Here is a 22187-nt window from a genome sequence, read left to right on the forward strand (position 1 = left end):
TATCTTTAAATGCTTAATAATCACATTAAAATTTACATCTGTAAAACTTTACAGAAATTCTTTTCACATGACGGTTAATCTAACATAAGGTCTTCCAAAGACGATGCTATTATACAATTTTAACTTGAGGCCTTGAAGTTCACTTGCTTTCCTCATATCATCTCTTCCGCATAATGAAACTCTCAGATTGTGGGACACCACACAGGGGTCACTTACTGATGGCCTCCTACGAAGTCATTTCTGCGCAAGATGTTTCCATCGATTTGCTGATGCAAAAACAATCCTCTGAGAGTTTGCTTTGGGTTATGAATTTAACCCAGCTGGATAGCTTATAGTTTAGTGTTATAGCCTAGTGCATTCTTTCTTGTCAGATCTCATTCTCACCTTCTCTCACTGGGGAATACTGGGTATGGTGAGGAAAAGAGGCTACTTATTTCTAGAGACTGATAGAATAAATATCTCTTTTGCTTTAATTGATTAATGGCTTGCATGCTGTATTACAAAATAAAAACCTCTGCCAGGTGTTGCCCAAGGTGGACAAGGTTCAAAAAGACAAAGTACTATGTTGACAAAAGGTACTTTTCAGGACTCTGGCCAGGTGACTTTAGAGAGGGTTTTGTTACAGGTGATATTCTGTTGAAACACCATAGCTGTTTTGACCTTCCTTTAGATAAGAAGTGACCTTTCATAATAAACAAAAGAGTTTGAAAGTCATTTCAGATTCCTGTGCCATATGTTATTCCAATTCTTTTAAAAAACCAGCAAACAATTTGTGATAAGGCTGGCTGTAAATTTCCTTACCCTAAATCTTGGTCACACAGCGGAGGTGGTGCTGGAGGAAGACTAATTTGTGCTTTTCATGCTTTTATCTAAAAGTTGGCATGGATTAGTTGAAAGTAGGGCCTAGTCACTGAGGGTACAGAAATAGGAAAATGAAAAACGGGCAAGTAATACTGAACAAAATGCCAAAGAACACCCAATTGCTGCAATAAAAAAAACAGGAATGGAGCAATTTTCTCAAAAAGAGATGGTCATCTTTTTGCTTTATACTGGATATTTAATGTCCCTAAGTATGTGGACTGTGATTATTTCTAGGAACTGATTAAACAGTAAATAATTAGAATCCAGTACAGATATTTTCTTCAACTACTGAGAGTTATTAAGGTAGAACGGTCACTAATTAAAAACTATTCTTAAAAAACATCACAGAAGAATAAAAAATAGAATTTCAGGAGAAAATGATTATTAATTTATGCCATGCCTTTTAAAAGAAATGAAAATTTTAACTAAAAAGTAACTACAAAGTATCGAATCTGATTCCTCTTGTTTACGACATCAGCTTTCAGCTTTGGGAGTTCCCCTGCCATAAGGAATACCAGTTTTACGTCCAGTTAAATATGAGATATAAAAAAAAAAATTCCTGAAATTTAAAGAGCTATAAAATCACTCCTAAACTTTAGTCTGTTCATTCCACTTTGGGTAATTTTATCTTAAAATCCCAAATCACAAGAGAAAGCTATGTACACAAAAATGTTCATAATTTCGCATATAATAGAGAAGAGCTGAAAAGTACACAATATACACAATCACAGGGAATAACTTCATAGCTTCAAACATGTTGCACAACCACTACAAGTTCTGAATTTGGAAATATGGATAGGAGATGTTAAGTGAAAAGTCCAAGATAAAAATTATTTATGCGCTATTGTGACAAGTTTTAAAATATATATACATTTGAAAAGAGACAAAATAATCATAGCTTCCTATTGTTTTAATAATATATTTTATTTTCTTATGATTTCTCTTAACTTGTATAGAAATATATAACATTTTATAACAAAAAATACATTAAAATATAATAATAAGTGCTTTAAAAAATTACAAAGCCCTAAGGAAAGCCAAATATGGATTTAATATGAAGCATCATCAATCTTGAATGAGTGAAGTATGCATTAATGAGATCTCTATTCTGGGAATTCTTTTAAGTGCTAAGGATGTCATAGAAGATAATATGTGTCAAGTCCATATACTAGTTGCTTCAGATATTAGATATTTAGACATTTTCTCTAATTTCACCACATCTCTGCAAAGTATTACTATCCTCATTTCAGAGTAGGAAATGCGGTAAATATAACTTAAAAATCTTGCCCGACACCTTAGAGTTTCAAGATGCCAGAGCCAGAACTTGAACTTTGGTCCTAAATATAAACTCTTTTCTCTATCCACACCGGCTTTCTGTATACAATAATGTTAGTGAGTACTAAAGATGATTATATAACAAGCTTTATCAAAGTAAAATGTCCTAGAATTATTAAACCAGAATTATTAAAGCAGATCTGAATGCTTACCTCTCTCAAGACTGATTTAAAATATGATCTCCCTGTTTTCTGAGACCGTGTTTTCTCAGAAAGCCCATATCGAATCTGATTCCTCTTGTTTATGACATCAGCTTTCAGCTCTGGGGGTTCCCCTTCCATAACAAATACCAGTTTTACATCCATCAGAGTTAAATATGAGATACGAAAAAATAAATTTCTGAAATTTAAAAATTAGTAATATATTAATCATCATATATTGATAGCAAAAGTCAACATAGCAGTGTGATATAATGGCAAGAACATCAGACTAGTATCTAAAACATTTTATTTGTTATGATTTTATTTTAACTGGATTGAGCAACCACTAAATGCTATGTGGCAAATGGTTTAGAGGAGGAGGTGGCTAGGAGCTGAGGGAGAGAAGCTAGTGAAGATGTTATTTCAGCAGTACAGATGAGAGATAATGTTGGTGTACATGGAGGTGGTGCCTCTGGACATCGAGAGAAGTTTATGAACACAAAGCATATTTTGGAAGTAGAACTGGCAAGACTTCCTGATGGATTAGACATGGGGCTGGGAAAAACAGGGAGAGAATGGCTCTAAAATTTCTGGCTGTGGTCACTGAAGCATCCAAGTGGGCATGTTAAATAGGCAGCTAGGTATGTGAGTCTGGAGCTCAAAAGGTAAGAGGTACAAATTTGTGAATCATCAACAGAAAGATGGTAGATCTAGACATGTTAATATATTTTAAAATCTCAAAATATAAAACAAGATATGAAGTGGAAACAAAACCGAGACATCAATTGCTTATGCAATCACACATTTATACTCTAAGAACATTTACTATACCTGAGATGGGGCTTCATGACCGTTCCAATCATTTTTTTGACTGACTGTGCTTCACATACCCAGAGACTCAGGTCAACTGCAATGGTTTTCCCAACAAGACTATGCAAGTGGACGGGATGCTTAACAGGCTCCAAAATTTGCCACAAGTCATTCACTCCCATTCTGGTTATTTTCTGTTGTTATCTGCAACACACTTTCAAAAACTGTTAAAAGACACAGAAGCTCAGAAAAGAAATTCGATAAATATATTGAAAGCTAGTTTAGGATAATCCCATAAATATAAATAATTCTCCTAATTTCTTTCATTAGCCAGCTTTTTAGAATGAATCAAGAATACCTAAAACATTAAAAATGGTGGTAAATAACTACTGGCTACAAAAGTACTGATGCGATTAACAAATTAAAAGTTATCTGCAGATTGCAGTATGCTAACTTTGTCCTTAAAATCCACTCATATCACCAAATATGGACTTCTCTAAAGTACTGAAAAATAAAGTTATTTTTAAATTTAATATAAATCAAATATCAATAGTCCCCTCATCCCTCCTCTTTCTTTCCTACGTCATAAATTTTAAAAATTACCCCCCCAAATGGTGATAATTGGCTTTGTTCCAGCTAACAAGAAGCAGTAATAAATGCAAACGGACTGAAAAACAGGAATGCTGTTACTTACATTTACCTTCCTGAGCATTCACTCCTTGATTTTCCTAAAGCGGGACTAGGACTGGCTACTATCATAATCAGGAAAAAAAAAAAAGGCAAAACAGGAAAACAAGCAAACAAACCAAAGGAAAAATAAGAGGTTAATTAAGGAAAACTTTGATGAAGATAGAAAATGTGGAGTTGAAGGAATATGGAATTATCTTTTTAAAGAGCATTGACTGGCTTTTTAATTGCAAGGTCACACATGTCCATTTTAAAGAAAAAAAATTTTTTTAACCTACAGTCCCACTATCCAAAGAAAACTAATGTTAAACTCTTTCCTATGTACATGACATTTTAAAAACAAAATTGGCTTAAACTCTGCTATTGTAACCTCTCTGGTATTTTCTATAGGCTGATTAACAAACATCTACATCGTTTGTTATTATTTAAAAAAATATTATGCATTTGCTATGAAGATTCGGTCTGACTATACAAATATAATCTAGATTATCATCCTCTGAATAATGACCTTAATTCATTCCAAAAACACAAGGTATTATACAAAAACACAAGTATAGTCTAAAAGCTATATGCAAAGACCATAATGTGAAATCATTCTAAATAAAAAGCACTGTATTGTCTGTTCCTTTAACAGAATTCATAGGAAAAACAGATTTTCTCAAATTGTACGTGGCTGCAAAGAAAATAAATGCTGGCAGTGCTGCTGTCAATTTTTTCTGAACTTTTCTGAATCTTAATTTTATAATGTGACCAGTGACACCTAAGAATTATTTTGTGCACTCATTTTTATGAAGAACTGCACAAATATATGCTATGTCACTTTACAAACGAAAATATACAGATTTAAACCAAATAGTATTTATTTCACATGAAGAAAGCCCACTGATTGGGAATTGGAGCATAGATTCAGAGTTAAGGTTTTATATCTTTGTTAATATAAAAAGTAGTTATTCTGGGGAAAAAAGTGAGGACACATATGTTTTCTAAGGCATTATTATTGTGAAGAGAAAGATTTTAAACCATCAGAACACATAAAACAAAAAAAGAGAAAGTTTGAGGGGGAAGTTCTTGTTAATAGTTTTGGTCTGCTTTGTGACTCTAGCTGGATACTGGAATGGATTGTTATTTAAGTAAATTGTGCAATTCCTCTCTCTGGAAAGACATTATCATAACTGATCTTATTTCATTTAAATGTGACCCTGACTCTAGCAGTCAAAATTTTAAATGCCAGTATCCCCTAATTTAGCAATAGCTCTCCTTGGAATTTAAGATATGTTCTTAGTTGTGTGAAGATTTATACACCAGGATATTCATTGTGCACTGTTGATAATACTAAGACAATGGGAAGAACCAAATGTCTATCAGTAAAGGGCATATCTTCAAGTATATTATGGTATGTTCAAACAATGGAATAGATGATGCAGCCAATAAAAATGACATAGATCTATGTGTACTAATAAAAAAGTCTAAGTTTTAGAAGTGAAAACAGGTACAAAATAGGTTACCTGTTAAGGATGACTAAAGATAAGAAAAATGACTCTTCAAAGTATATTCCTTTGTGTTGTATATTGTTTTAAATAACTATATATATGTTATTCTTCTAATTAAAAATGTGGTCCTATCTGTAAAGGGTTGAGAAAATAAACTTGAAATCTTTAGGTGGTTTACTTCTAGCCTAAATGTTAAGCGACCGAATATGGATATAGTTTATGGTCAAATTAAAAACCAATGTTCTGCAAATTTATGAGTACCTTAATATCAAATATGACTTCAGTGTGGCTTTTTAAGGAATGAAATTCACATTTCCTGGTTTCCTTCAGAATGCCTAGGAATTCGTCACATGGTCTTTTCTCTGACCCTTTGAGCTCTAAAATTCAATCCTTCCTATCATGTCTCTAGAGCTTGATTACATAAGTTGACTACACATATGTAAATGAATAGAAATGAATGAAGATTGTAAGGTAGTACAGCATTTTTTATTATGTCACACAGAAATACACATTTATGTGTAGGGCTGTGACGTAGACTGTATTCCTTCTGAGAATTGTGGGAAAAACAAATTAGAGAAACACTGATGAAGGAGACTCTTAATTTTATAAACTGTAGTTCTCTCTGTATTTCAAACACATTAGGATCATTTTGTAAAGACTTTAATGTAATATATTATTTACTAGAGCAGCCACGCCTAGGGGGAAAAAAAAAAAGCCAAGAATTGATTTTCTTAATGTATTAAAAATCCCAAGGATTGGAGCCCTTAAGCAAGATAAAGAGGGTTTTTTTTAAACTAGGCCCCTAAACGATACCTTTAATATAACAAGACCATTAAACTTAAAACTTAATTCCTCATATTATTTGTTTCTTTTCTCAGAAATAAACGTGGTTTAAATAATAGGAATCTGTGGTTATGCTACAGAACTAGCACTGGCAGTGGAACCGACATGGGCAGTGCCCACCGAGGACATCTGTTTGGTTATTCTTTTATTATAATATGAGCAAAAGACGACAAAGCTGTAACAATGGCTAAACACAACTGCTATAAATAATGAACAGGCAAAAATAAAAGTGTAACAGAATTATCTGTCCATTTCCAGAGAAGTAAAATTTGAGTTATTATCTCTGAGCTAGTGTTTTTTGCTCCACTTTTCCTTAGTATGTAACATTTTTAGAAAAAAATGTCTCTTTCAATTGCCAATCCTTCTGGTCACTGTATTTTTAAGTTTATCTCAAAGCCTTTTAAATCACTGTGGCATCTGAACCTAGTTCTCAAATATCTATTGAAACGGATTTGAAAAAGTTTAGTTTCTTTTGTGCTCAAGCACATTTCTATAAAGTAGTAATGCTGTTTTTTCACAAGCACAAAAGAATTGCTACTGTGAAATAAGTCTTTTTCCACTTTTTTTTCTGAATGATGGGAATCAAGGGGACATTTTTATAGGAGCTATCCTCTACCATGTGCCCCAATAAATTTTTCTCTTGGTTACTTAACCATTAATGAATTTCTATTAGACCTTCTTGAATCAATGGAAAACTTTTTATATCCTTCACTTCCTTTAACTAAAAGAATAATGGCTCAGGACTATGCCAAGCAACAATATTTAACAGATCAGGGGTAGGGCACGGGAACTGGAAAGTGAGCAGAAAGACTTACCGGAAGAATATTTTTAGAGTCAGTTAGAGGCAGACTACACTGGAAAGGACATTACTGCTGAGTCCCCTTTGAAGCCTACAGTAAAGGCAGTGTTCTTCATTCTCCCTAATATTATTTAGCCCACTTCTGATAACTTCTCTAAATTCTTGACTAGAACAACTAATCCCTACTTTATTTTTACATTGATGTGTAATATGCATCTAATTCTTGATTCCAACACCTCTCAAAACTGTCTTACCCTTGGTCTTTCCCAAATATCCATGTGCTTAGGCCAAAAAACTTAAGCATTTTTGATTCTTCTCTTTACTTTGCTCTCCAATAGCAACCTGATAAGCAAGTCCTCTATCTTCAAAATCTATACTAAATCCCCATTTCTAATGATATTCCCCCAATGCTGCCTGTATATACCTGTTAATATCTCCCAACTGGTCCCCTGCTTCTACTTTTTGCTGCTCTCCACACCATACAATCATTCCCCCAATAGAAGCCAGAGCGATCTTGTTTAAAAACCGAAAACATTAAAATCATCATCCCTCTAGTAATGGATAGTGAATTTCCTTAAAGGTGACATAACTTGTTTATCATAATTTACTTCTTCATATATGGTGATGTCTTAAAACAGTTGAAAAATAAAAAAAAAAAAAAGTAAAATTACATAAGTGTTCTAAATGTAATACATCCTTTTAAAATACAATTTTAGGACTATCTTCAGTAGATCTACAACATAAATTGTTTAAATTTCCTTTTGAAAACCACTCATGTTCCTTATGAAAATCACTCATAAAAGGATAATTTTAAAAGAATACCTCAATAGTTCCGAAAGGATAAAATTATATGAAATGTATACTTATGAAAATACCTCATTTTAAGAATACAGTTAATACAAAATACCTTATTCCCACGATCTATTGTTTTTCATTTGTTACTTTTTTTGCATCATCCCTTCTTCTGAAGTGACATTAAGTAAAAATGATAAGACTATCAAAGCATGTAAAGTTCCAAAAAGGAACAGAATGCAATAGCTTTTAAGATATTCAAGTACAACTACACTCAAAGACAGAACAAATGGTTCTTGCATGAGGTCATGCAAGATGAGATTACTTGAAAGTAGCTCAGCATTAAATACAATTTATGTATATTTTGTCTTGTTTTTTATTATTTAATAGGGTGAAATTTTTGTATTGTGAAATTTGGTTAGTCTCTACTCATCTTTTATAATGTAATAATTTTATTGACATCAATCTGATCGTGTTGTCAATGTGTATTACAAAGTCTTCTAAAATATTCACAGTTCTTAAGAATTAGTGTGACATAAGCTTACGTGACTCAACAAAGTCAGAATAACCAATAACGAATAACTTTAATAACTGACTAGTGGCTTAAACTTATTTAGTTTAGTGAAAGAACGCTAGACTTGGGATGGGATATACCACTGACTATATAACGATGGAAGACATTTAACAGATCTCCAAAATGAGAGGTATTAAACCAGATGAACATGAGATTCTGATATCTTTTGAATCTTATGACCTACTTTGGTAGCTTGGTACTAAAAAAATAAAAACCCCATCATTCTATTTTAGATTTATTGCTTGGTAGAAAGAACATGAATTTCTAGTTTAAAGAAAGGGCTTAAAAATCCACTTCAGGTTAAAACAACAACAAAAAGAATCCTTTGATGTAACCATATGGTGTCCATAAATCAATTTATATTCCTAAACTTCCTTAAAAGCTAATAAGCTTTTATTGGTAAATTATAAAACTGAATGAGGTGAGAAAAGCCCAAAACCTTGCTAATTCCACTAATGAATCAAATTTAAAGAACATAAAGAGAGGTCAGTGATTTAATTTATGCAAAAAGACACATTTACTAAAGCAATAAGTTTCCAATTTTATTTCATTTTTAAGCAAAAGCATTAGAAAGAAAATTTAACAATGAAGCGAGAAATACTTTAAATTACCTTATTCCCATCTAGAAGACAATCTTTTCATATAAAGATTGGCAAACGGTATAGTATACTTCAGTACAGAATTGTACTGGATGGGATTTACCACATAATTACACAAATTAATGCTGTTTTTTTAATTATTTCATCAGTTTTATTTTCATGTGAATATAACTTAAACTTTGAAGCATAATATAACCCAGGTTTAACTTTGTTATCAATAAATATTTATTAAATGTCTATTATTTACCAGAAATTCTATGTGCTGGAAATACAATAATGAAAGATCAAGCACAAGCCTCAATACGGTGAGGCTAGAGATAAAAAGAAAATTATAACAATGTGGCAAATGACAAGAACAGGCACACAGGTAAAGAGGGTGAACTATGGTTTACAGAAAAAGAGGTACCTTACCTACTCTAATGCATCAAGGAAGACTTCTTAAAGGAATTGACCCCTAAGCAGACACCTCCCAACATTTCCCCTTGTTTACCAAGGACCACTTAGACCACATGTTGTAGTGTTTTAGGGTATTTTAATCATCATACTTAACATATCAAAGGGCCACAAAAGGAATATTATATTTGATTATCTTCAGAAATAAAAGGGTGACTTTGATGGAAGGAATTTCATTAGTGGAGACCAAACATTTGACATCAATTTATTTGGGGGTAGACTGGGGTAGCTGAAAAGGCTGCTTTTTCCCATGTAGAAAGGATGAAAGTAGATTGATTACTTGGTTAGATCAGCAGTCAACGTGAGATGTGCAGACAGAAGCAGTAGCTTAAAGTCGGAGTGAGAAGAGCTCTGAAAGCTGTCAAGGAACTTAAACTTCACTAGTTCCGATCCTTGAGAGGGTTTAAAAGACAGGCTCGCGTGGGAGAAAGAATGATTGTAAATAAACAACCATAATGCCTTAAGGGGTAATTGCTGTAATGGAAGTGTTTTTAAACATCACGTGAACATCAGAAAAGAGGAACACCCAAGTATCCCTACTGAGATCAGAGACAGGGAAGGCTCTTCCGGAGGGCCTGGGACAGGCGTGGGAGTGTGCCCCCCATGTGCCCGGGGGCAGGACATTCAGAACTTAGAGGCCTTGGCGGAGCTGGCGGAGCGCCGAGCGACCGGCGGACACCAAGTTCTCCCCCGCGGGTAAAGCGCAGGACCGCGGGAGTCACCAGGCTCGGGAAGCAGAGCCGGGAGGGGGCAGGCGCGACGGGGACGCGAACGCAGAGCTCGTCCCTAAGCAACATGTTAAAGGAGCCAGTGCCAGGGCCGGGGCGGTGCTGTCTCTCCACCGCTCCGCGGGACTTACCCGGACAACCCTTTTTCCTTGGTTTTGGAGGACGCCCCACCGTCACTAGCCACTTTGGCCTCGATCCTAACGATTCCCTTCAAGTTTCTGAATTTTCTCTTCTCAAAAAAAAAAAAAAAAAAGATTAAGGAAAAACCTCCTCTTTCCTTTCCCAAACGAAGACTAGCGTTTGGGGGTTAGCACCCAGACCCCGAGAGCTCCTTCAATAACTTCGAACTCAGCGCCTCTCCGCACACGGCCCCGCCTCTTCCGGGAAGTGACTGTCCCCCTTCCTCGCCGGGCCCCGCGCCGGGCTCGCCCGGCTCCCAGCCTGCCCGCTGCACGCATGCGCGAAGCTGTTGCCGGGGCCCCGGAGTAATCTTCCCTTTCACTTAGGCAAATCGACACCCCCACCCCCGCCCCGCCCTGTGTCCCGCGGTGGCGGAGCCCGGCTCCCCGACCCGCTTCCCCCGGCCGCCCACGGGCACTTCCGGCCCCTCCTTCCGACTCCAGTGGCGCGAAAACTCCGAACCGCGCACGCGCGGGCGGAGTCCCGGCGGGCGGGGGGGGCGGGGCGCAGGCGCGGAGCGTCCGGCGGTGGGCGCCGGGGCGGCCGGGCTCCTGCCTTCCAACGCTGAGGGCGTGCGGTTTCCGGCGGACCAACGGTAGCCTGCCGAAGCCGAGACCCCGTAGGGTGGCCGTGCGTCCTGTTACACCGCGACAGGACCGCCGATCGGGTTCCTTGGGGAGACTTCGACTTGTTCGAGGTAGGGTGAGTGCGCGCGCCTTTGCTCTTTCTTGCTCTGGATCCACCCCCCTGTCGCTGCCCCCTTAGCTGGCGGCCCCCCAACTCGTCTGGTGGCGGCTGGGTCACCCGAGCTGCCGCGGGGTCCAGGCTGGTCCCCGTGGGCCCGGGTGGGCCGGCTGGCGGGCGGGGATCTTCGCGCCCTCTCTGCAGGCGGCACAGGTCCTCTCTGCCGCGGGAAACTTGCTGCTCTGCGCTGGGCCCCTCCTTCGGGGGCGCGGGTGGCGAGGCTCGCAGACCCCGCCTCGGGCTGCAGGACACGGCGCCCGGCGCCAAATGGCCCTTTGGCTTCGAGAAGTAGCCTGCTGGAGGATAGAGGTAAGGGGGTGAGGTTGCGATCGGGAATTGGGTTCTTGCACGAATCTGATACCTCACAAGTAGCAACTTAGGTATCTTTAAGAGATGTGTGCAGACACCATCTAAACTGGATTTGTTGTTACATCCTAGTGTCATGAAAACAGAAACTGTATTGTCTAGAACAATTAAATAGTGATGTTTGGCGCTTTCATGATGGCATTTCTTTTCCCTGTTTTCTTGTGGAAATGAAGTGGAAAAAGAATCCCAATTGGGAATTGCGGAACACAGGACCCAAGGTCGAGAAAGGGCTGTAAAACCAATAGTGCTTGAGATAATTCTGCGATAATTACGCGATAATTCCTAGAAACATCAACCCCTTGGTATTTAAACCCTGAAGACAGGTTACTCGGAGTATATTCCTGAGTAGGCGATTAAAAGCGAGTGTTTTAAAGACAAGCTATTCTGGAATGTAAATTAAAAAGAAAAAGTAAATTTCTGACTTTTAGACGGCGGCTGTGTGTAGTCTTTGAAAATAGTCAATGGCATATACAATGGTCTGCAGAAAATTCCATGGATGAGTGGATGGGGAGGGACCATATTAGAACTACTTAGGTTTATTTTATCTCTTTCTATTACTATATGAAATATAGAGTAACAATTTTGTTTGAATGTGTATTCAAAATTTTCTTGAATGTGTATAGGTACAGAAAAGTTTGGAGCGCACTAGACTATTGCTTGAAAACCTGTTTTTGTGTCACACAGAACCGGTGTTGTGTGACCATGGGCCAGTCTTATCACTCTTTAAGTTTTCAGTTCCTTTTCTGTAGTTGGAGAAAATAACATAGTACCCAACTCACAGGATTCTTAAATATGTTGGGTGCGTGGGTGAGTGGGGTAGAAAAAGAGAGAGTTACAGTTATATCTCTATATTTATCTGTAATTAAGATAAAACATTTATTGAGCCTGGCAAACATTAAGGACACATGACATACTAAAGTTGTTAAAGTGAAAAACAGGTTTTACTCCCCAAACGTTTATTTTATTGAGTGCCTAGATGTAGAATTTTATATAAAACCTGCCTAAGTCTTGACTATCAGCTTTAGACTTAAGAAAATTAAAGCCGTATTTTCAGGAATTAATAAGTAACAAAATTTTACCATAATAGTATATATATATATATTATATTTAAGGCATATTTAAATGTCACAGTTCTATATACACATATACTCATGTCCAGATGACTGAGGGTCAAATGTAATCACTTATATTAATGTTAACATTTTTGATTCACTAGTTAATGAGATACATCTTTTCCTGGTGACCAAATTCAAAATAATCTCTGTAGCTTTCTTCGTTGTATTCTCTCATTCACCTCTACTGTAGACTATGCTTTACTGCCTACTGGCCTCTCCATCTCAATATCCTAGGAGCACTTCAAACACAGTGTTTTCAAACGAAATAAATGTGTTATTTATCCTCCCTTCTTGCCAAACTTGCTTTATCTACTTATAATGGCATTTAGTATTGTGAAGATTGTTTCTGAAAATTAAACACAAGATGATTTGTTCCTTAATTCTGATATATTTATTGTAAAGAAATATTAAATACTATGAAGAGCTTTGTGGATTCCAGAATATTTAAAAGTATTTGGGGGGCGGGGAGTACATCTGTTTATATGTCTCTTTAGCCTGTTCGAAAAATATTACTGCTTTAACCTTTTCTAACTTTCAAGACATTCATTTTTTAAAAAAAAATCTGTTATTGTTAAATTACAAAGTGATTCCTCTTTTAAAAGATAGGATCCTTCAATGTCTGTTAGATGTATGTTACCATGGCAACCTAATAGCAAACTGCAAATCCCAGGCTAAGCACAGCAAATAAAAAACATCGTCGTCATATAGCGTGCTATCTTCTGTGTAGTAGAGAATCCTACACTCATTGTAAGAACCTTATCACACTTACCTTTGTTCACTTCTCTCCCCTCCCAGATTTACTTGAAAAACTGTTTTCTATCAGTGGTAAAATACTAAAATCAGTCAGCTGATGTCTGAGTGCTAGCTGACTACAAGATCATGTATTATGCATTAAAAAAAAAACAGTGTCTAAAAGATTTTTAATATTGCGAAAACCAAAAAGTAATATTTTTTTTTTGCTCTTCTGTAATAAATAAATTACTGCTCAGTAACTGAGAAGAGAATCGAGGACAGGTGGGAGGGAAGTTGGAAAATAGCTTGGTGCTATTCTAGGGAATTTAAATTACCAGCAAGCTGAAACTAATATACATCAATTCTTGTTATTAAATAATTTGAGAAGTATATTTGATTTTCACATTTTGAGTTGTATAAGAGATTGAAAGTAAACATTAAATTATTTGTGGAAAAGATGTTGACTATTATGTAATTGTGACTGTAATGCTGATATTGTCTCTAAAGGTATTTGTTTAGGTTAAATGTCCTTTGGATGTTAAGTAGTATACCTGTTACATTTGTAATAGGTATATATGATTTTTGATATTATGATAAATTAAGGATAGGACAAAGTTCAGGTTTTTAAATATTGTTTACACCAGTTCTTCTAAAACTTTAATATTCTTATGAATCATCTGAGATCTCATTAAAATGAAGATTCTGATTCACTTTGTTTAGGGTGGGGCCTGAGAATCTGGATATCTTAACACATTTTCAGGATATGTAGATGCTACTTGCTGGTCCTTGTACTACACTTTGAATATCAAGTCTACAAGTCACTCTGTGGTGTGGGCAGCTTCTCTGCTGCTCTAACTTCTTGCTTACTAGGTATGCCTTATAATCTATGGCACTGTGTCATGGACTTGCTTATAGTATCCCCTAGAGCAGCAGTTTGCAAAGTGTGGCCCAAGCATCCCTGAAACCCTTTCACAGGATCTACAATGTCAATACTTTCATAATAACGGTAGCATGTTATTTGCCTTTTTCACTTTCATTCACTTGTGAGCATACAGCGGAGTTTTCCAGAGGTTACGAGACGGGTGATGATGTCATTGCTCTGATGATTGATGGGATGTGTACTTCTGTGTTTTTCGTTTTGAATGTTTATCAGTTGTAATTGATGATATGGTAAATATCGGTAGATATAAACAAAATCTCTTTGAGTTTCATAGTACCTTTTAAGAGACCACAGTCTTTGAGAACTGCTGCCCTGTGGTTTTGGGCCATGGACACACTTGATCTAGAACTTTACTGGAGCAAGTCTTTCCTTAGCCACGGTGACTGCTAAGCCAGAGTGGGAATTTCAGCTCCCCACATGGTCACCGTAGACACTGCAGTGATGTGGCCTCCTTACCACTCTAGGCGGTGGTGAAAGGCCTCCTCTGACACCATTCAAGCGGTGTGGGAGCAAGTAGCACCCTATCTCTGCTCGGTGGGGGTAGATGCCTAATCTCTCTAGGTGGTCTCCACTGAAGCCGTTATCATGGCTGCTCACGTGGCTTACATCGTCTTCTCCGACAAGGATCCCAGGCGGGATGTTGAAACGCCTCCTTACAGCCTCACCAGGGTGGAGACGCACTTGGTCTTTGCTGGCACAGTGAGGAGGAAGAGGGGACCCCGTTTTTTTTCGGTGATATTTGGCTGGGGTAGAGCCATTATTGCCTGAAAGCTTTATGTCTTGTTAGGCTGCCCTATTCCCAGTCCTTTGGCCTGAGGCAACAAGCCTTGTTTAGCCCCACCCCCACCCCTTAGTTCTGCACCTGTTGGTGTCTTCGCTAGATGTGGGATATTAGAAGCAGAGCAAAAACTCAGGAAACTCACCAAGGTGTCATTCCATGGGTGTTGAGGTCCCTAGCCAGTCTGCAGCCTCTTTCAGAGTCTTCCTGTGTTTGTTTTGCATATAATTTTCAAGGTTTTTAGTTTTACTGAGCAGGAGGAATAGGGAAAGATACACCTATTCCACATTCCTGGAAGTGGAAGGCTCTGATTGCTTTTTGTTTTTTTCTAACTCGCACTGTAGGCCCACTGCATATCCCTTATATTTGGTTATATAAAAATGTCTGAATATTCAAACATTAAAATATTCCCATTAAAGAAAAACTGGATTTGATAAAGCAAATGACTAGTTTTTGGAGAAAATGTTTAAAATTTAATTGCATAGAATTTCCATGAAAGGAGTCATGTCTACGGTTGAAGATTTTATAAAAAAATAAACTAATTTTGTGTAATAAATTTGGGGATTTAAGTTATCAGAATTTTGGAAAATAAAATTTAGAAAAATTGATTCAGGAAGATATAGTGAACCTGTAAAAACCAGTATACAAGATAGAAATTAAAATTTCATAAAGTTAACTTTAAAACGTGGTCCCATAGCTTTAAGTCTAGTTCTTTGTCATTTTCAAAAAAAAACCCCACATTTAAATGTCATGCCACAGAAGCGATTTTAGAGCATTAAAAAGATGGGGAAACCACTCATTTTACTTAATGAATTGTCGTAACAGCAAACTTGACAAAGATTGTTCCCCAGAACAGTTGCTCCAAATTATGTATTGATATTTGATATTTCTGAAATTAGTTCTGTCACTGTAAGTTTAAAAAGCAGTGGGGGAAAAAAGAATCACACTGTCTGATGTCTCTCCCCACCTTCTACTCTCTCACATTCATCCTCTGGAGTCTCATTCTGTGGTTTCTGCACAGCTCTTTCTTGCTGTCTGTCACACTGCGTTAGCCTCCCTCCCTCCCAGCACACACAGACACTTAAGAATGGCTCTCCTGCCCTGTGGGCATGTCATATCTTCTAGGGAGGATATGACTGGAATCTTTCAGCTGAAATTCAGGAGAGAGAAAATCTCATTTAATCTGTTGCCGCCCAGGCACCTGGTGCAAACAGGGTTGCTGCGGTACTCGAGGGACTTAAAATGGATCGAGACTAGAACTATTCTGTTACTCTTTTTCTGTATGTTAGAAATTTTTAATTACCTACATCATGAATTTTTTTAAGTACCTATCTTTTGAGGTCTTAAATGTATTTTAAAGAAAAAATGAAAGCAGCAATCAAAGAGTTTTCATAACATTTAATTTCAGTCAGACGATCAGCTTTGACTTATGGTACAGTATTCATATGTTTAGAAAATCTTGTATTATTTTAAATATGTTAATTTTCTAGGTATAGTCTGTTGGTAATGGAGTTTCTTTAGGGAACAGTTAGGAAAACTGGTGTTAGGCAGCACTGCTTCAAATATGTTTCTTTGGGAAAATAATTTAAAATGAAAAGTTTTATCGGATTCAGTATTACTTTATAACTTGTAAAAGTTAGATGATTGCTCTGGAATAATTTTAGAAGGCTTTTTACCATCTCTGTTGGTAGATCTAGTAAACTAGAAACCACAGTTACGCAAAATCTTTTACCTTTTGTGGGTTTAGGATTCAAAACATTTAGGTAGGCACATATGTAGAAAATCTTGGCCATGAATAACGATGTAAAAGCAACTAGTGTAACATATGCAGATGATTTATGAGAGAGGGAGAGGGAGAGAGAGAGACATTTCTTAACTTCTGTAGGTTAGAAGTCTGGCATGTCCCCCTGGGCCAAAATCAAGGTGGCAGCAGGGCTGTGTTCCTTTCTAGAGGCTCTAGGGGAGGATCCCAGCCTCTAGTGGACACCTGCATCCTTTAGCTCGTGGACCCCTTCCTCCACACAGATGATAATTTTACTTTTTTTAAAAGTGAAAATGAATGAACATAGTACTTAAAGCTTAAGCTTTGTCTGGTTTATTTTGTTAAGTTTAATGTATATGGAACAATCATATGGATGCTGTACTTCATTTACTTCGTAGTTACTATAATGTTTTAATATTTGTCCAGACCCGATGGCCAAGAGAAAGGAAGATAATTTCTTCTCTCCTGACAATGCCAAAAGACCAAGACAAGAAGAGTTGGAGGATTTTGATAAAGACGATGACGAGGATGAATGTACAGTTTCTTTCATTAATGGTACCTCTACTTTAGTAAGTATAAAATTACAAAATTGATATTTTTTGATTAGCATATTTCTCATGGCTGGTTTATATGTCATACTCTTGATAATTAAATAGCCCGAAAAGCAGTATGATTTTTAAAAAGCAGAGGTGAAATAATCTGAGTAATTTTGAAGTTTTTGTTAATTAGAAAAAATTAGTAGAGAAAACAATGATACCAAGAGCTGGTTCTTTGGAAACATCGACAGAATTAAACCTTTAATGAGACCGAAAGAGGGGAAAAAAGAGAGAAGACTCAGATCTCCAGTATCAGCAATGAAACAGTAGCCACGACCACAGACCCTACAGACATCAAAAGGATAGTAAGGGAAAACTGTTCACAGCTCTACACACATAAATTTGACAACTTAGATGGAGTGGACTAATTCTTTAAAAAGCATAAACTATTACAATTTACCCAATATGAAATAGATAATATTAATCACTCTACAACCGTTAATGAAATTTAATTCATTGTTTAGAAACTCCTTATAAATAAATCTTCAGACCTCGTTGGTTTGACTGGAGAATTGTACCAAATATGTAAAAAAGGATTGATGCGAATTGTACACAGTCGTTTCCAGAAAATGTAAGGTGAGGGTACACTTTCCAATTAATGTATCTTGATACCAAAACTAGACAAAGAGGGTACTAAAAAAGCAAACTACAGAACAATGTACCTCATGGCTACAGACACCTTAATTTTAAGGTAATATTAGTAAATAGAATTCAATAATTTATAAAAAGAATTGCATACTGTGATCAAGTGGTTTATTCTAAGCATGCAAGGCTGGTTCAGGATCTGAAAATCAGTCAGTGTAATTCACCATTTTAACAGGCTAAAGAAGAAAAATCACATGATCATATCACTTGCTACAGAAAAGGCAGTTGACAAAAATTTAATACTCATTCATGATTAAAATTCTCAAAGTAGGAATGGAGGGGAACTTCCTCAGTGTGATAAGAAGCATTGACAAAAAACTTACAGCTAATATCATACTTAATAGTGAAATACTGAACTGTCTTTTCCTATGATCAGAAAAAAGGCAAGGATGTCTGTTCTCATCACTTATTTAAAATAGCACTGGGTAAGTTAACCAGTATAATAAAGCAAGACGAAGAAACAAAGTTATACAAGTTGGAAAAGAAAAAATAAAACTGCTTCTGTTTGCAGATGACCTGATTGTCTACATAGAAAATCACAGAATTACAAAACAAACAAACGAACTTAAAACTAATAGGTGCATATAGCAAGGCTGCAGAATACAAGATAAACTTTTTTTTTTTTAAGTCACTTGTCATCGACATTGAAAGTAGGGACATTGAAATTCAAAATACGGTACCATTCAAAAAAGAGAAATGCTTAGGTCTAAATCTAACAAAATATGTACAGGACTTGCATGCTGAAAACTATACAATGCTGGTGAAATGAGTCAAAGAAGACCTAAATAAATGGAAAGGTGTACGATGTTCATGGACTGGAAGACTCAACATTGAAAAGATAATGGTTCTTCCCCCAAAATAACATATAGGTTTAATGCAATTTTTATTAAAATTCCAGCAAGATATTTTGTAGATATATATAAATTTTTTTCTGAAATTTATATGAAAAGGCAAAGGAACTAGTATAGATAAAACAATTTTGAAATAGAAGAATAAAAGTGGGAGGAATCAGTCTACCCAATTTCAAGACTTATGATTTACTTACAGTAATCAAGACAGTGTGGCGTTGGTGTAGGGATAAACACATAGATCAATGGAATAGAACAGAGCAGCCAGAAATAGATCCACACAAATTATAATGAACTTAATTTTGACAAAGGTACAAAGGCCCTTTTAGCAAATGTACTGCAACAGACATCTATAGGCAAAAAAGTGAACCTCAACCTAAGTACAGAAATTAACCCAGAATTGGGTAATAGATTTAACTGTAAAACGTAAGACTTTAAATTTTTTAGAAACAAACACAGTACAGATCTCTGGAATCTAAGGCTGGGCAAAAAACTCTCAAACTTGACCCCAAATGCACAAATGGTAAAACAAAAAAATGTTAAACTGAACCTCATCAAAATTAAAAATATTTTATCTGCAAAAGACCCCATTAAGAGGATGAAAAATCAAACTACATACAGACGAGGAGAAAATATTTGCAAACCTCATCTATAACAAATACTAGTACCTCAAATATATAAAGAACTCTCAAAATTCAGTAGTTAAAAGCAAATGATCCAATTTAAGAATGCGCAGAAGACATACAAAAACATTTCACTGAAGAGCAGGATATATAAATAGCAAGCACATGACATGAAGTTCAGTATCATTTGTCATGCGAATTAAGACCACAATAAGATATCAGTACATACCCATCAGAATGGCTAAAATTAAAAAAAAAAACAAACAAACGGACAACACCAGATGCTGGCAAGGATGTGGAGAAACTGGTCATTTATATATTTACTGGTGGGATGTAAAAGAGCCACTCTGGGAAATAGTTTGGCATTTTCTTAAAAAAATTTAACATGTAACTACCTACCATATTACCCAGCATTTGTCCCAGAAATGAAGATTTATCTTCACACAAAAATCTATAGATGAATATTTTACACAGCTTTATGTGTAATAGCAAAATACTGAAACAACCCAGATGTCATTTATTTGGTGAGTGAATGGTTAAACATGCTATGGTATATCCGTACCATGACTAATAAATAAAAAGCTGTGAATTGCTGATATAGGCAACAATAGACAATTATGTTGAGTGAAAAAAAAAAAATCTCAAGGTTCTGTATGATTCCATTTATATAACATTCTTGAAATGATGGTGATACAGAAATGGAGAAGATATTTAGTGGGCCAGAGTTAAGAAGGGGATGGATTAGGTGGGCTGCGAATGTGGCTTTATATAAAGGGGCAACATGAGGGATACTTATGGTGGAAATATTCTCTATTTTGACTGCGTCAATGTGAGTGTCCTGGAAGTGATATGGTTCTATAGTTTTCAAGATGTTACCATGGACAGAAACTGGGTAAAGGAGTCATAGGATATCTGTGTTATTTCTTACAGCTGCATCTGAATCTACAATTCGATCAAAACAAAATTTTTTTGTATTTTAAAACGTCTTTCACCATGATTTCTGGTATTCTGCTTATACAATGATTTCAATGTTTTCTGCTTTTTAATAAGATGATGCCCGGAAGAGGAGAGCCCAGGGAGGTTTTTGAAGAAACTTTAAATGCTAGAGACATTAAGTGTTCTTCGAAAAAATTGGAATGTTTGGTAAAATAGGTTGATTTATTTTATTTCTGAGTATGAGGTATGACCACTGTGTGCCAAACTCTTGATGAAAACATTTATAAACCTCTAATGTAACCATGATTTACAAGCGGAAATTATTTCTGTTTTGTAGATTTAGAAACCATATATTCTTTATACATTACCAAAGTCACACTGTTATCATAATAAGTGACTGTCACAGAAAGTCACAAGAAAATCAGACTTTGCTTTTTAAGAATGGGTACTCTACTCTTTGAATTATCTATATCAGGGTCAGCATTCAAATTATAGCTGGATAATCATCTTTCAGAGAGGGTCTAAGTATGGTTCTGTATATCACAGGCAGTTTCCGTACACCAGTGGTTCTCAACCAGGGGGCTTTGCACCCTCCTAAGACATTTAGCAATGTCTGGCTATGTTTCGGTTGTCACAACTGAGGAGGGGTCCGTGCTACTCAAAAGGCACAAGACAGCCCCGCCTCCAACAAAAAATTATCTGACTCAAAATGTTAGTATTCATATTAAGAAACCTGTGGTACACTTATTCCATCCTTTAGGGACTTTACAATGCATAGGTACTCATATAAGGTTCCCAGTTAATTTTATCTTATTGATTGAAGTTAATGTTACTAATTTTCTGTAGCTTTTTTCATTGATAACACTCCTGGTCTTTCTCCTGCTAGCAATCGCTTACATGATTATAGTGAGTGAATTAGACAGGTTGATTGTTTTCCCCTATTGTTTTTTATTAATAGACTGCAGCAGAAGTTGGAATAATTGAAAGTATTCAGCTCAGAAACTTCATGTGTCATTCGATGCTTGGACCCTTTAAATTTGGTTCTAACGTCAATTTTGTTGTTGGCAACAATGGAAGTAAGTGCTTTTGCCTTTTTTAACTTTGAGAAGTTCCTTCAAGTTAGACTGCATTAACTTTTTTAATTAGGTGATTATTAGTGCTGATAAATATAAGCTTTACATCTATAATTTTGTGATCATGAATATTTTCAATATTTGCTGCTTATCTGCACTTTAAGAAAATAATGAGTTAACTCTAGGTTCATTATATGTGCAATAGGGATAAACATTTTCTGCTTTTCCTTTAAATCCATTTACCCTGGAATTCATATCACAGAAGAATGAATAAGCTCTCCTTATTCAGATTGAGGCTGCCCTGTGTCTCACATTATTAAATGTCGTAGCAGAGCATAAATAAAATGCCATGGGAATCAAAACACGAAGGAAACGAATTCTCACTTTTGTGGCCATTTGATAGCATTAAGAGGAGGCGGTATTTGTGCTGGTACTTGACTGAAAATTATAGATTCTTTAGGTCTCATTGAGATGCTCCAGGCAAAGATCACTCATTGGACAAGATTTGGAGGGATAGAAGTAGATGTTTGTGGAGAGTTGTGAATAACCTTTATGGCTTTAGCATGTTGTCCGTGGTAGGGAGCGACAGAAGCTGAGAGTCTTATTGTAGGTGATACTGTTGAGGATCTTGACTGCCATGAAAAGATTTGAGGTTTTATTCAGAAGTCAGTGGAGAACCACTTAAAGTTTTTGAGTAAAGCGATGACATGATCAAGATTTGTGAAACCAGCTGGCCAC

The 22187-nt window shown here is 36.3% G+C and overlaps 2 protein-coding genes across 5 annotated transcripts in view; one reads left to right on the forward strand and one right to left on the reverse strand.

Annotated features, from left to right (window-relative positions):
• Window positions 1–10470, reverse strand: part of GEN1 (GEN1 structure-specific endonuclease) — a 28393-nt gene extending 17923 nt beyond the window's left edge. Inside the window, exons 1-3 of one of the 4 annotated variants that reach the window (XM_039887802.1) lie at window positions 10243–10470; window positions 3168–3370; window positions 2349–2535 (exon numbers count right to left, since the gene is read on the reverse strand). In XM_039887802.1, coding sequence (XP_039743736.1) covers window positions 2349–2535; window positions 3168–3328 — 348 coding nt within the window. In that variant the 5' untranslated portion in view covers window positions 3329–3370; window positions 10243–10470. The remainder of the gene's footprint in view (window positions 1–2348; window positions 2536–3167; window positions 3371–10242) is intronic. The other 3 variants (XM_039887801.1, XM_039887800.1, XM_039887799.1) reach the window with 3 other exon arrangements.
• A 345-nt stretch (window positions 10471–10815) lies between these two features.
• Window positions 10816–22187, forward strand: part of SMC6 (structural maintenance of chromosomes 6) — a 59894-nt gene continuing 48522 nt past the window's right edge. Inside the window, exons 1-3 of the mRNA XM_039887797.1 lie at window positions 10816–10988; window positions 17155–17297; window positions 21335–21452. Coding sequence (XP_039743731.1) covers window positions 17160–17297; window positions 21335–21452 — 256 coding nt within the window. The 5' untranslated portion in view covers window positions 10816–10988; window positions 17155–17159. The remainder of the gene's footprint in view (window positions 10989–17154; window positions 17298–21334; window positions 21453–22187) is intronic.

This window comes from Pteropus medius, unplaced genomic scaffold (genome assembly GCF_902729225.1).
Source record: "Pteropus medius unplaced genomic scaffold, Ma_sr-lr_union100, whole genome shotgun sequence".
Lineage (NCBI taxonomy): Eukaryota > Metazoa > Chordata > Mammalia > Chiroptera > Pteropodidae > Pteropus > Pteropus medius.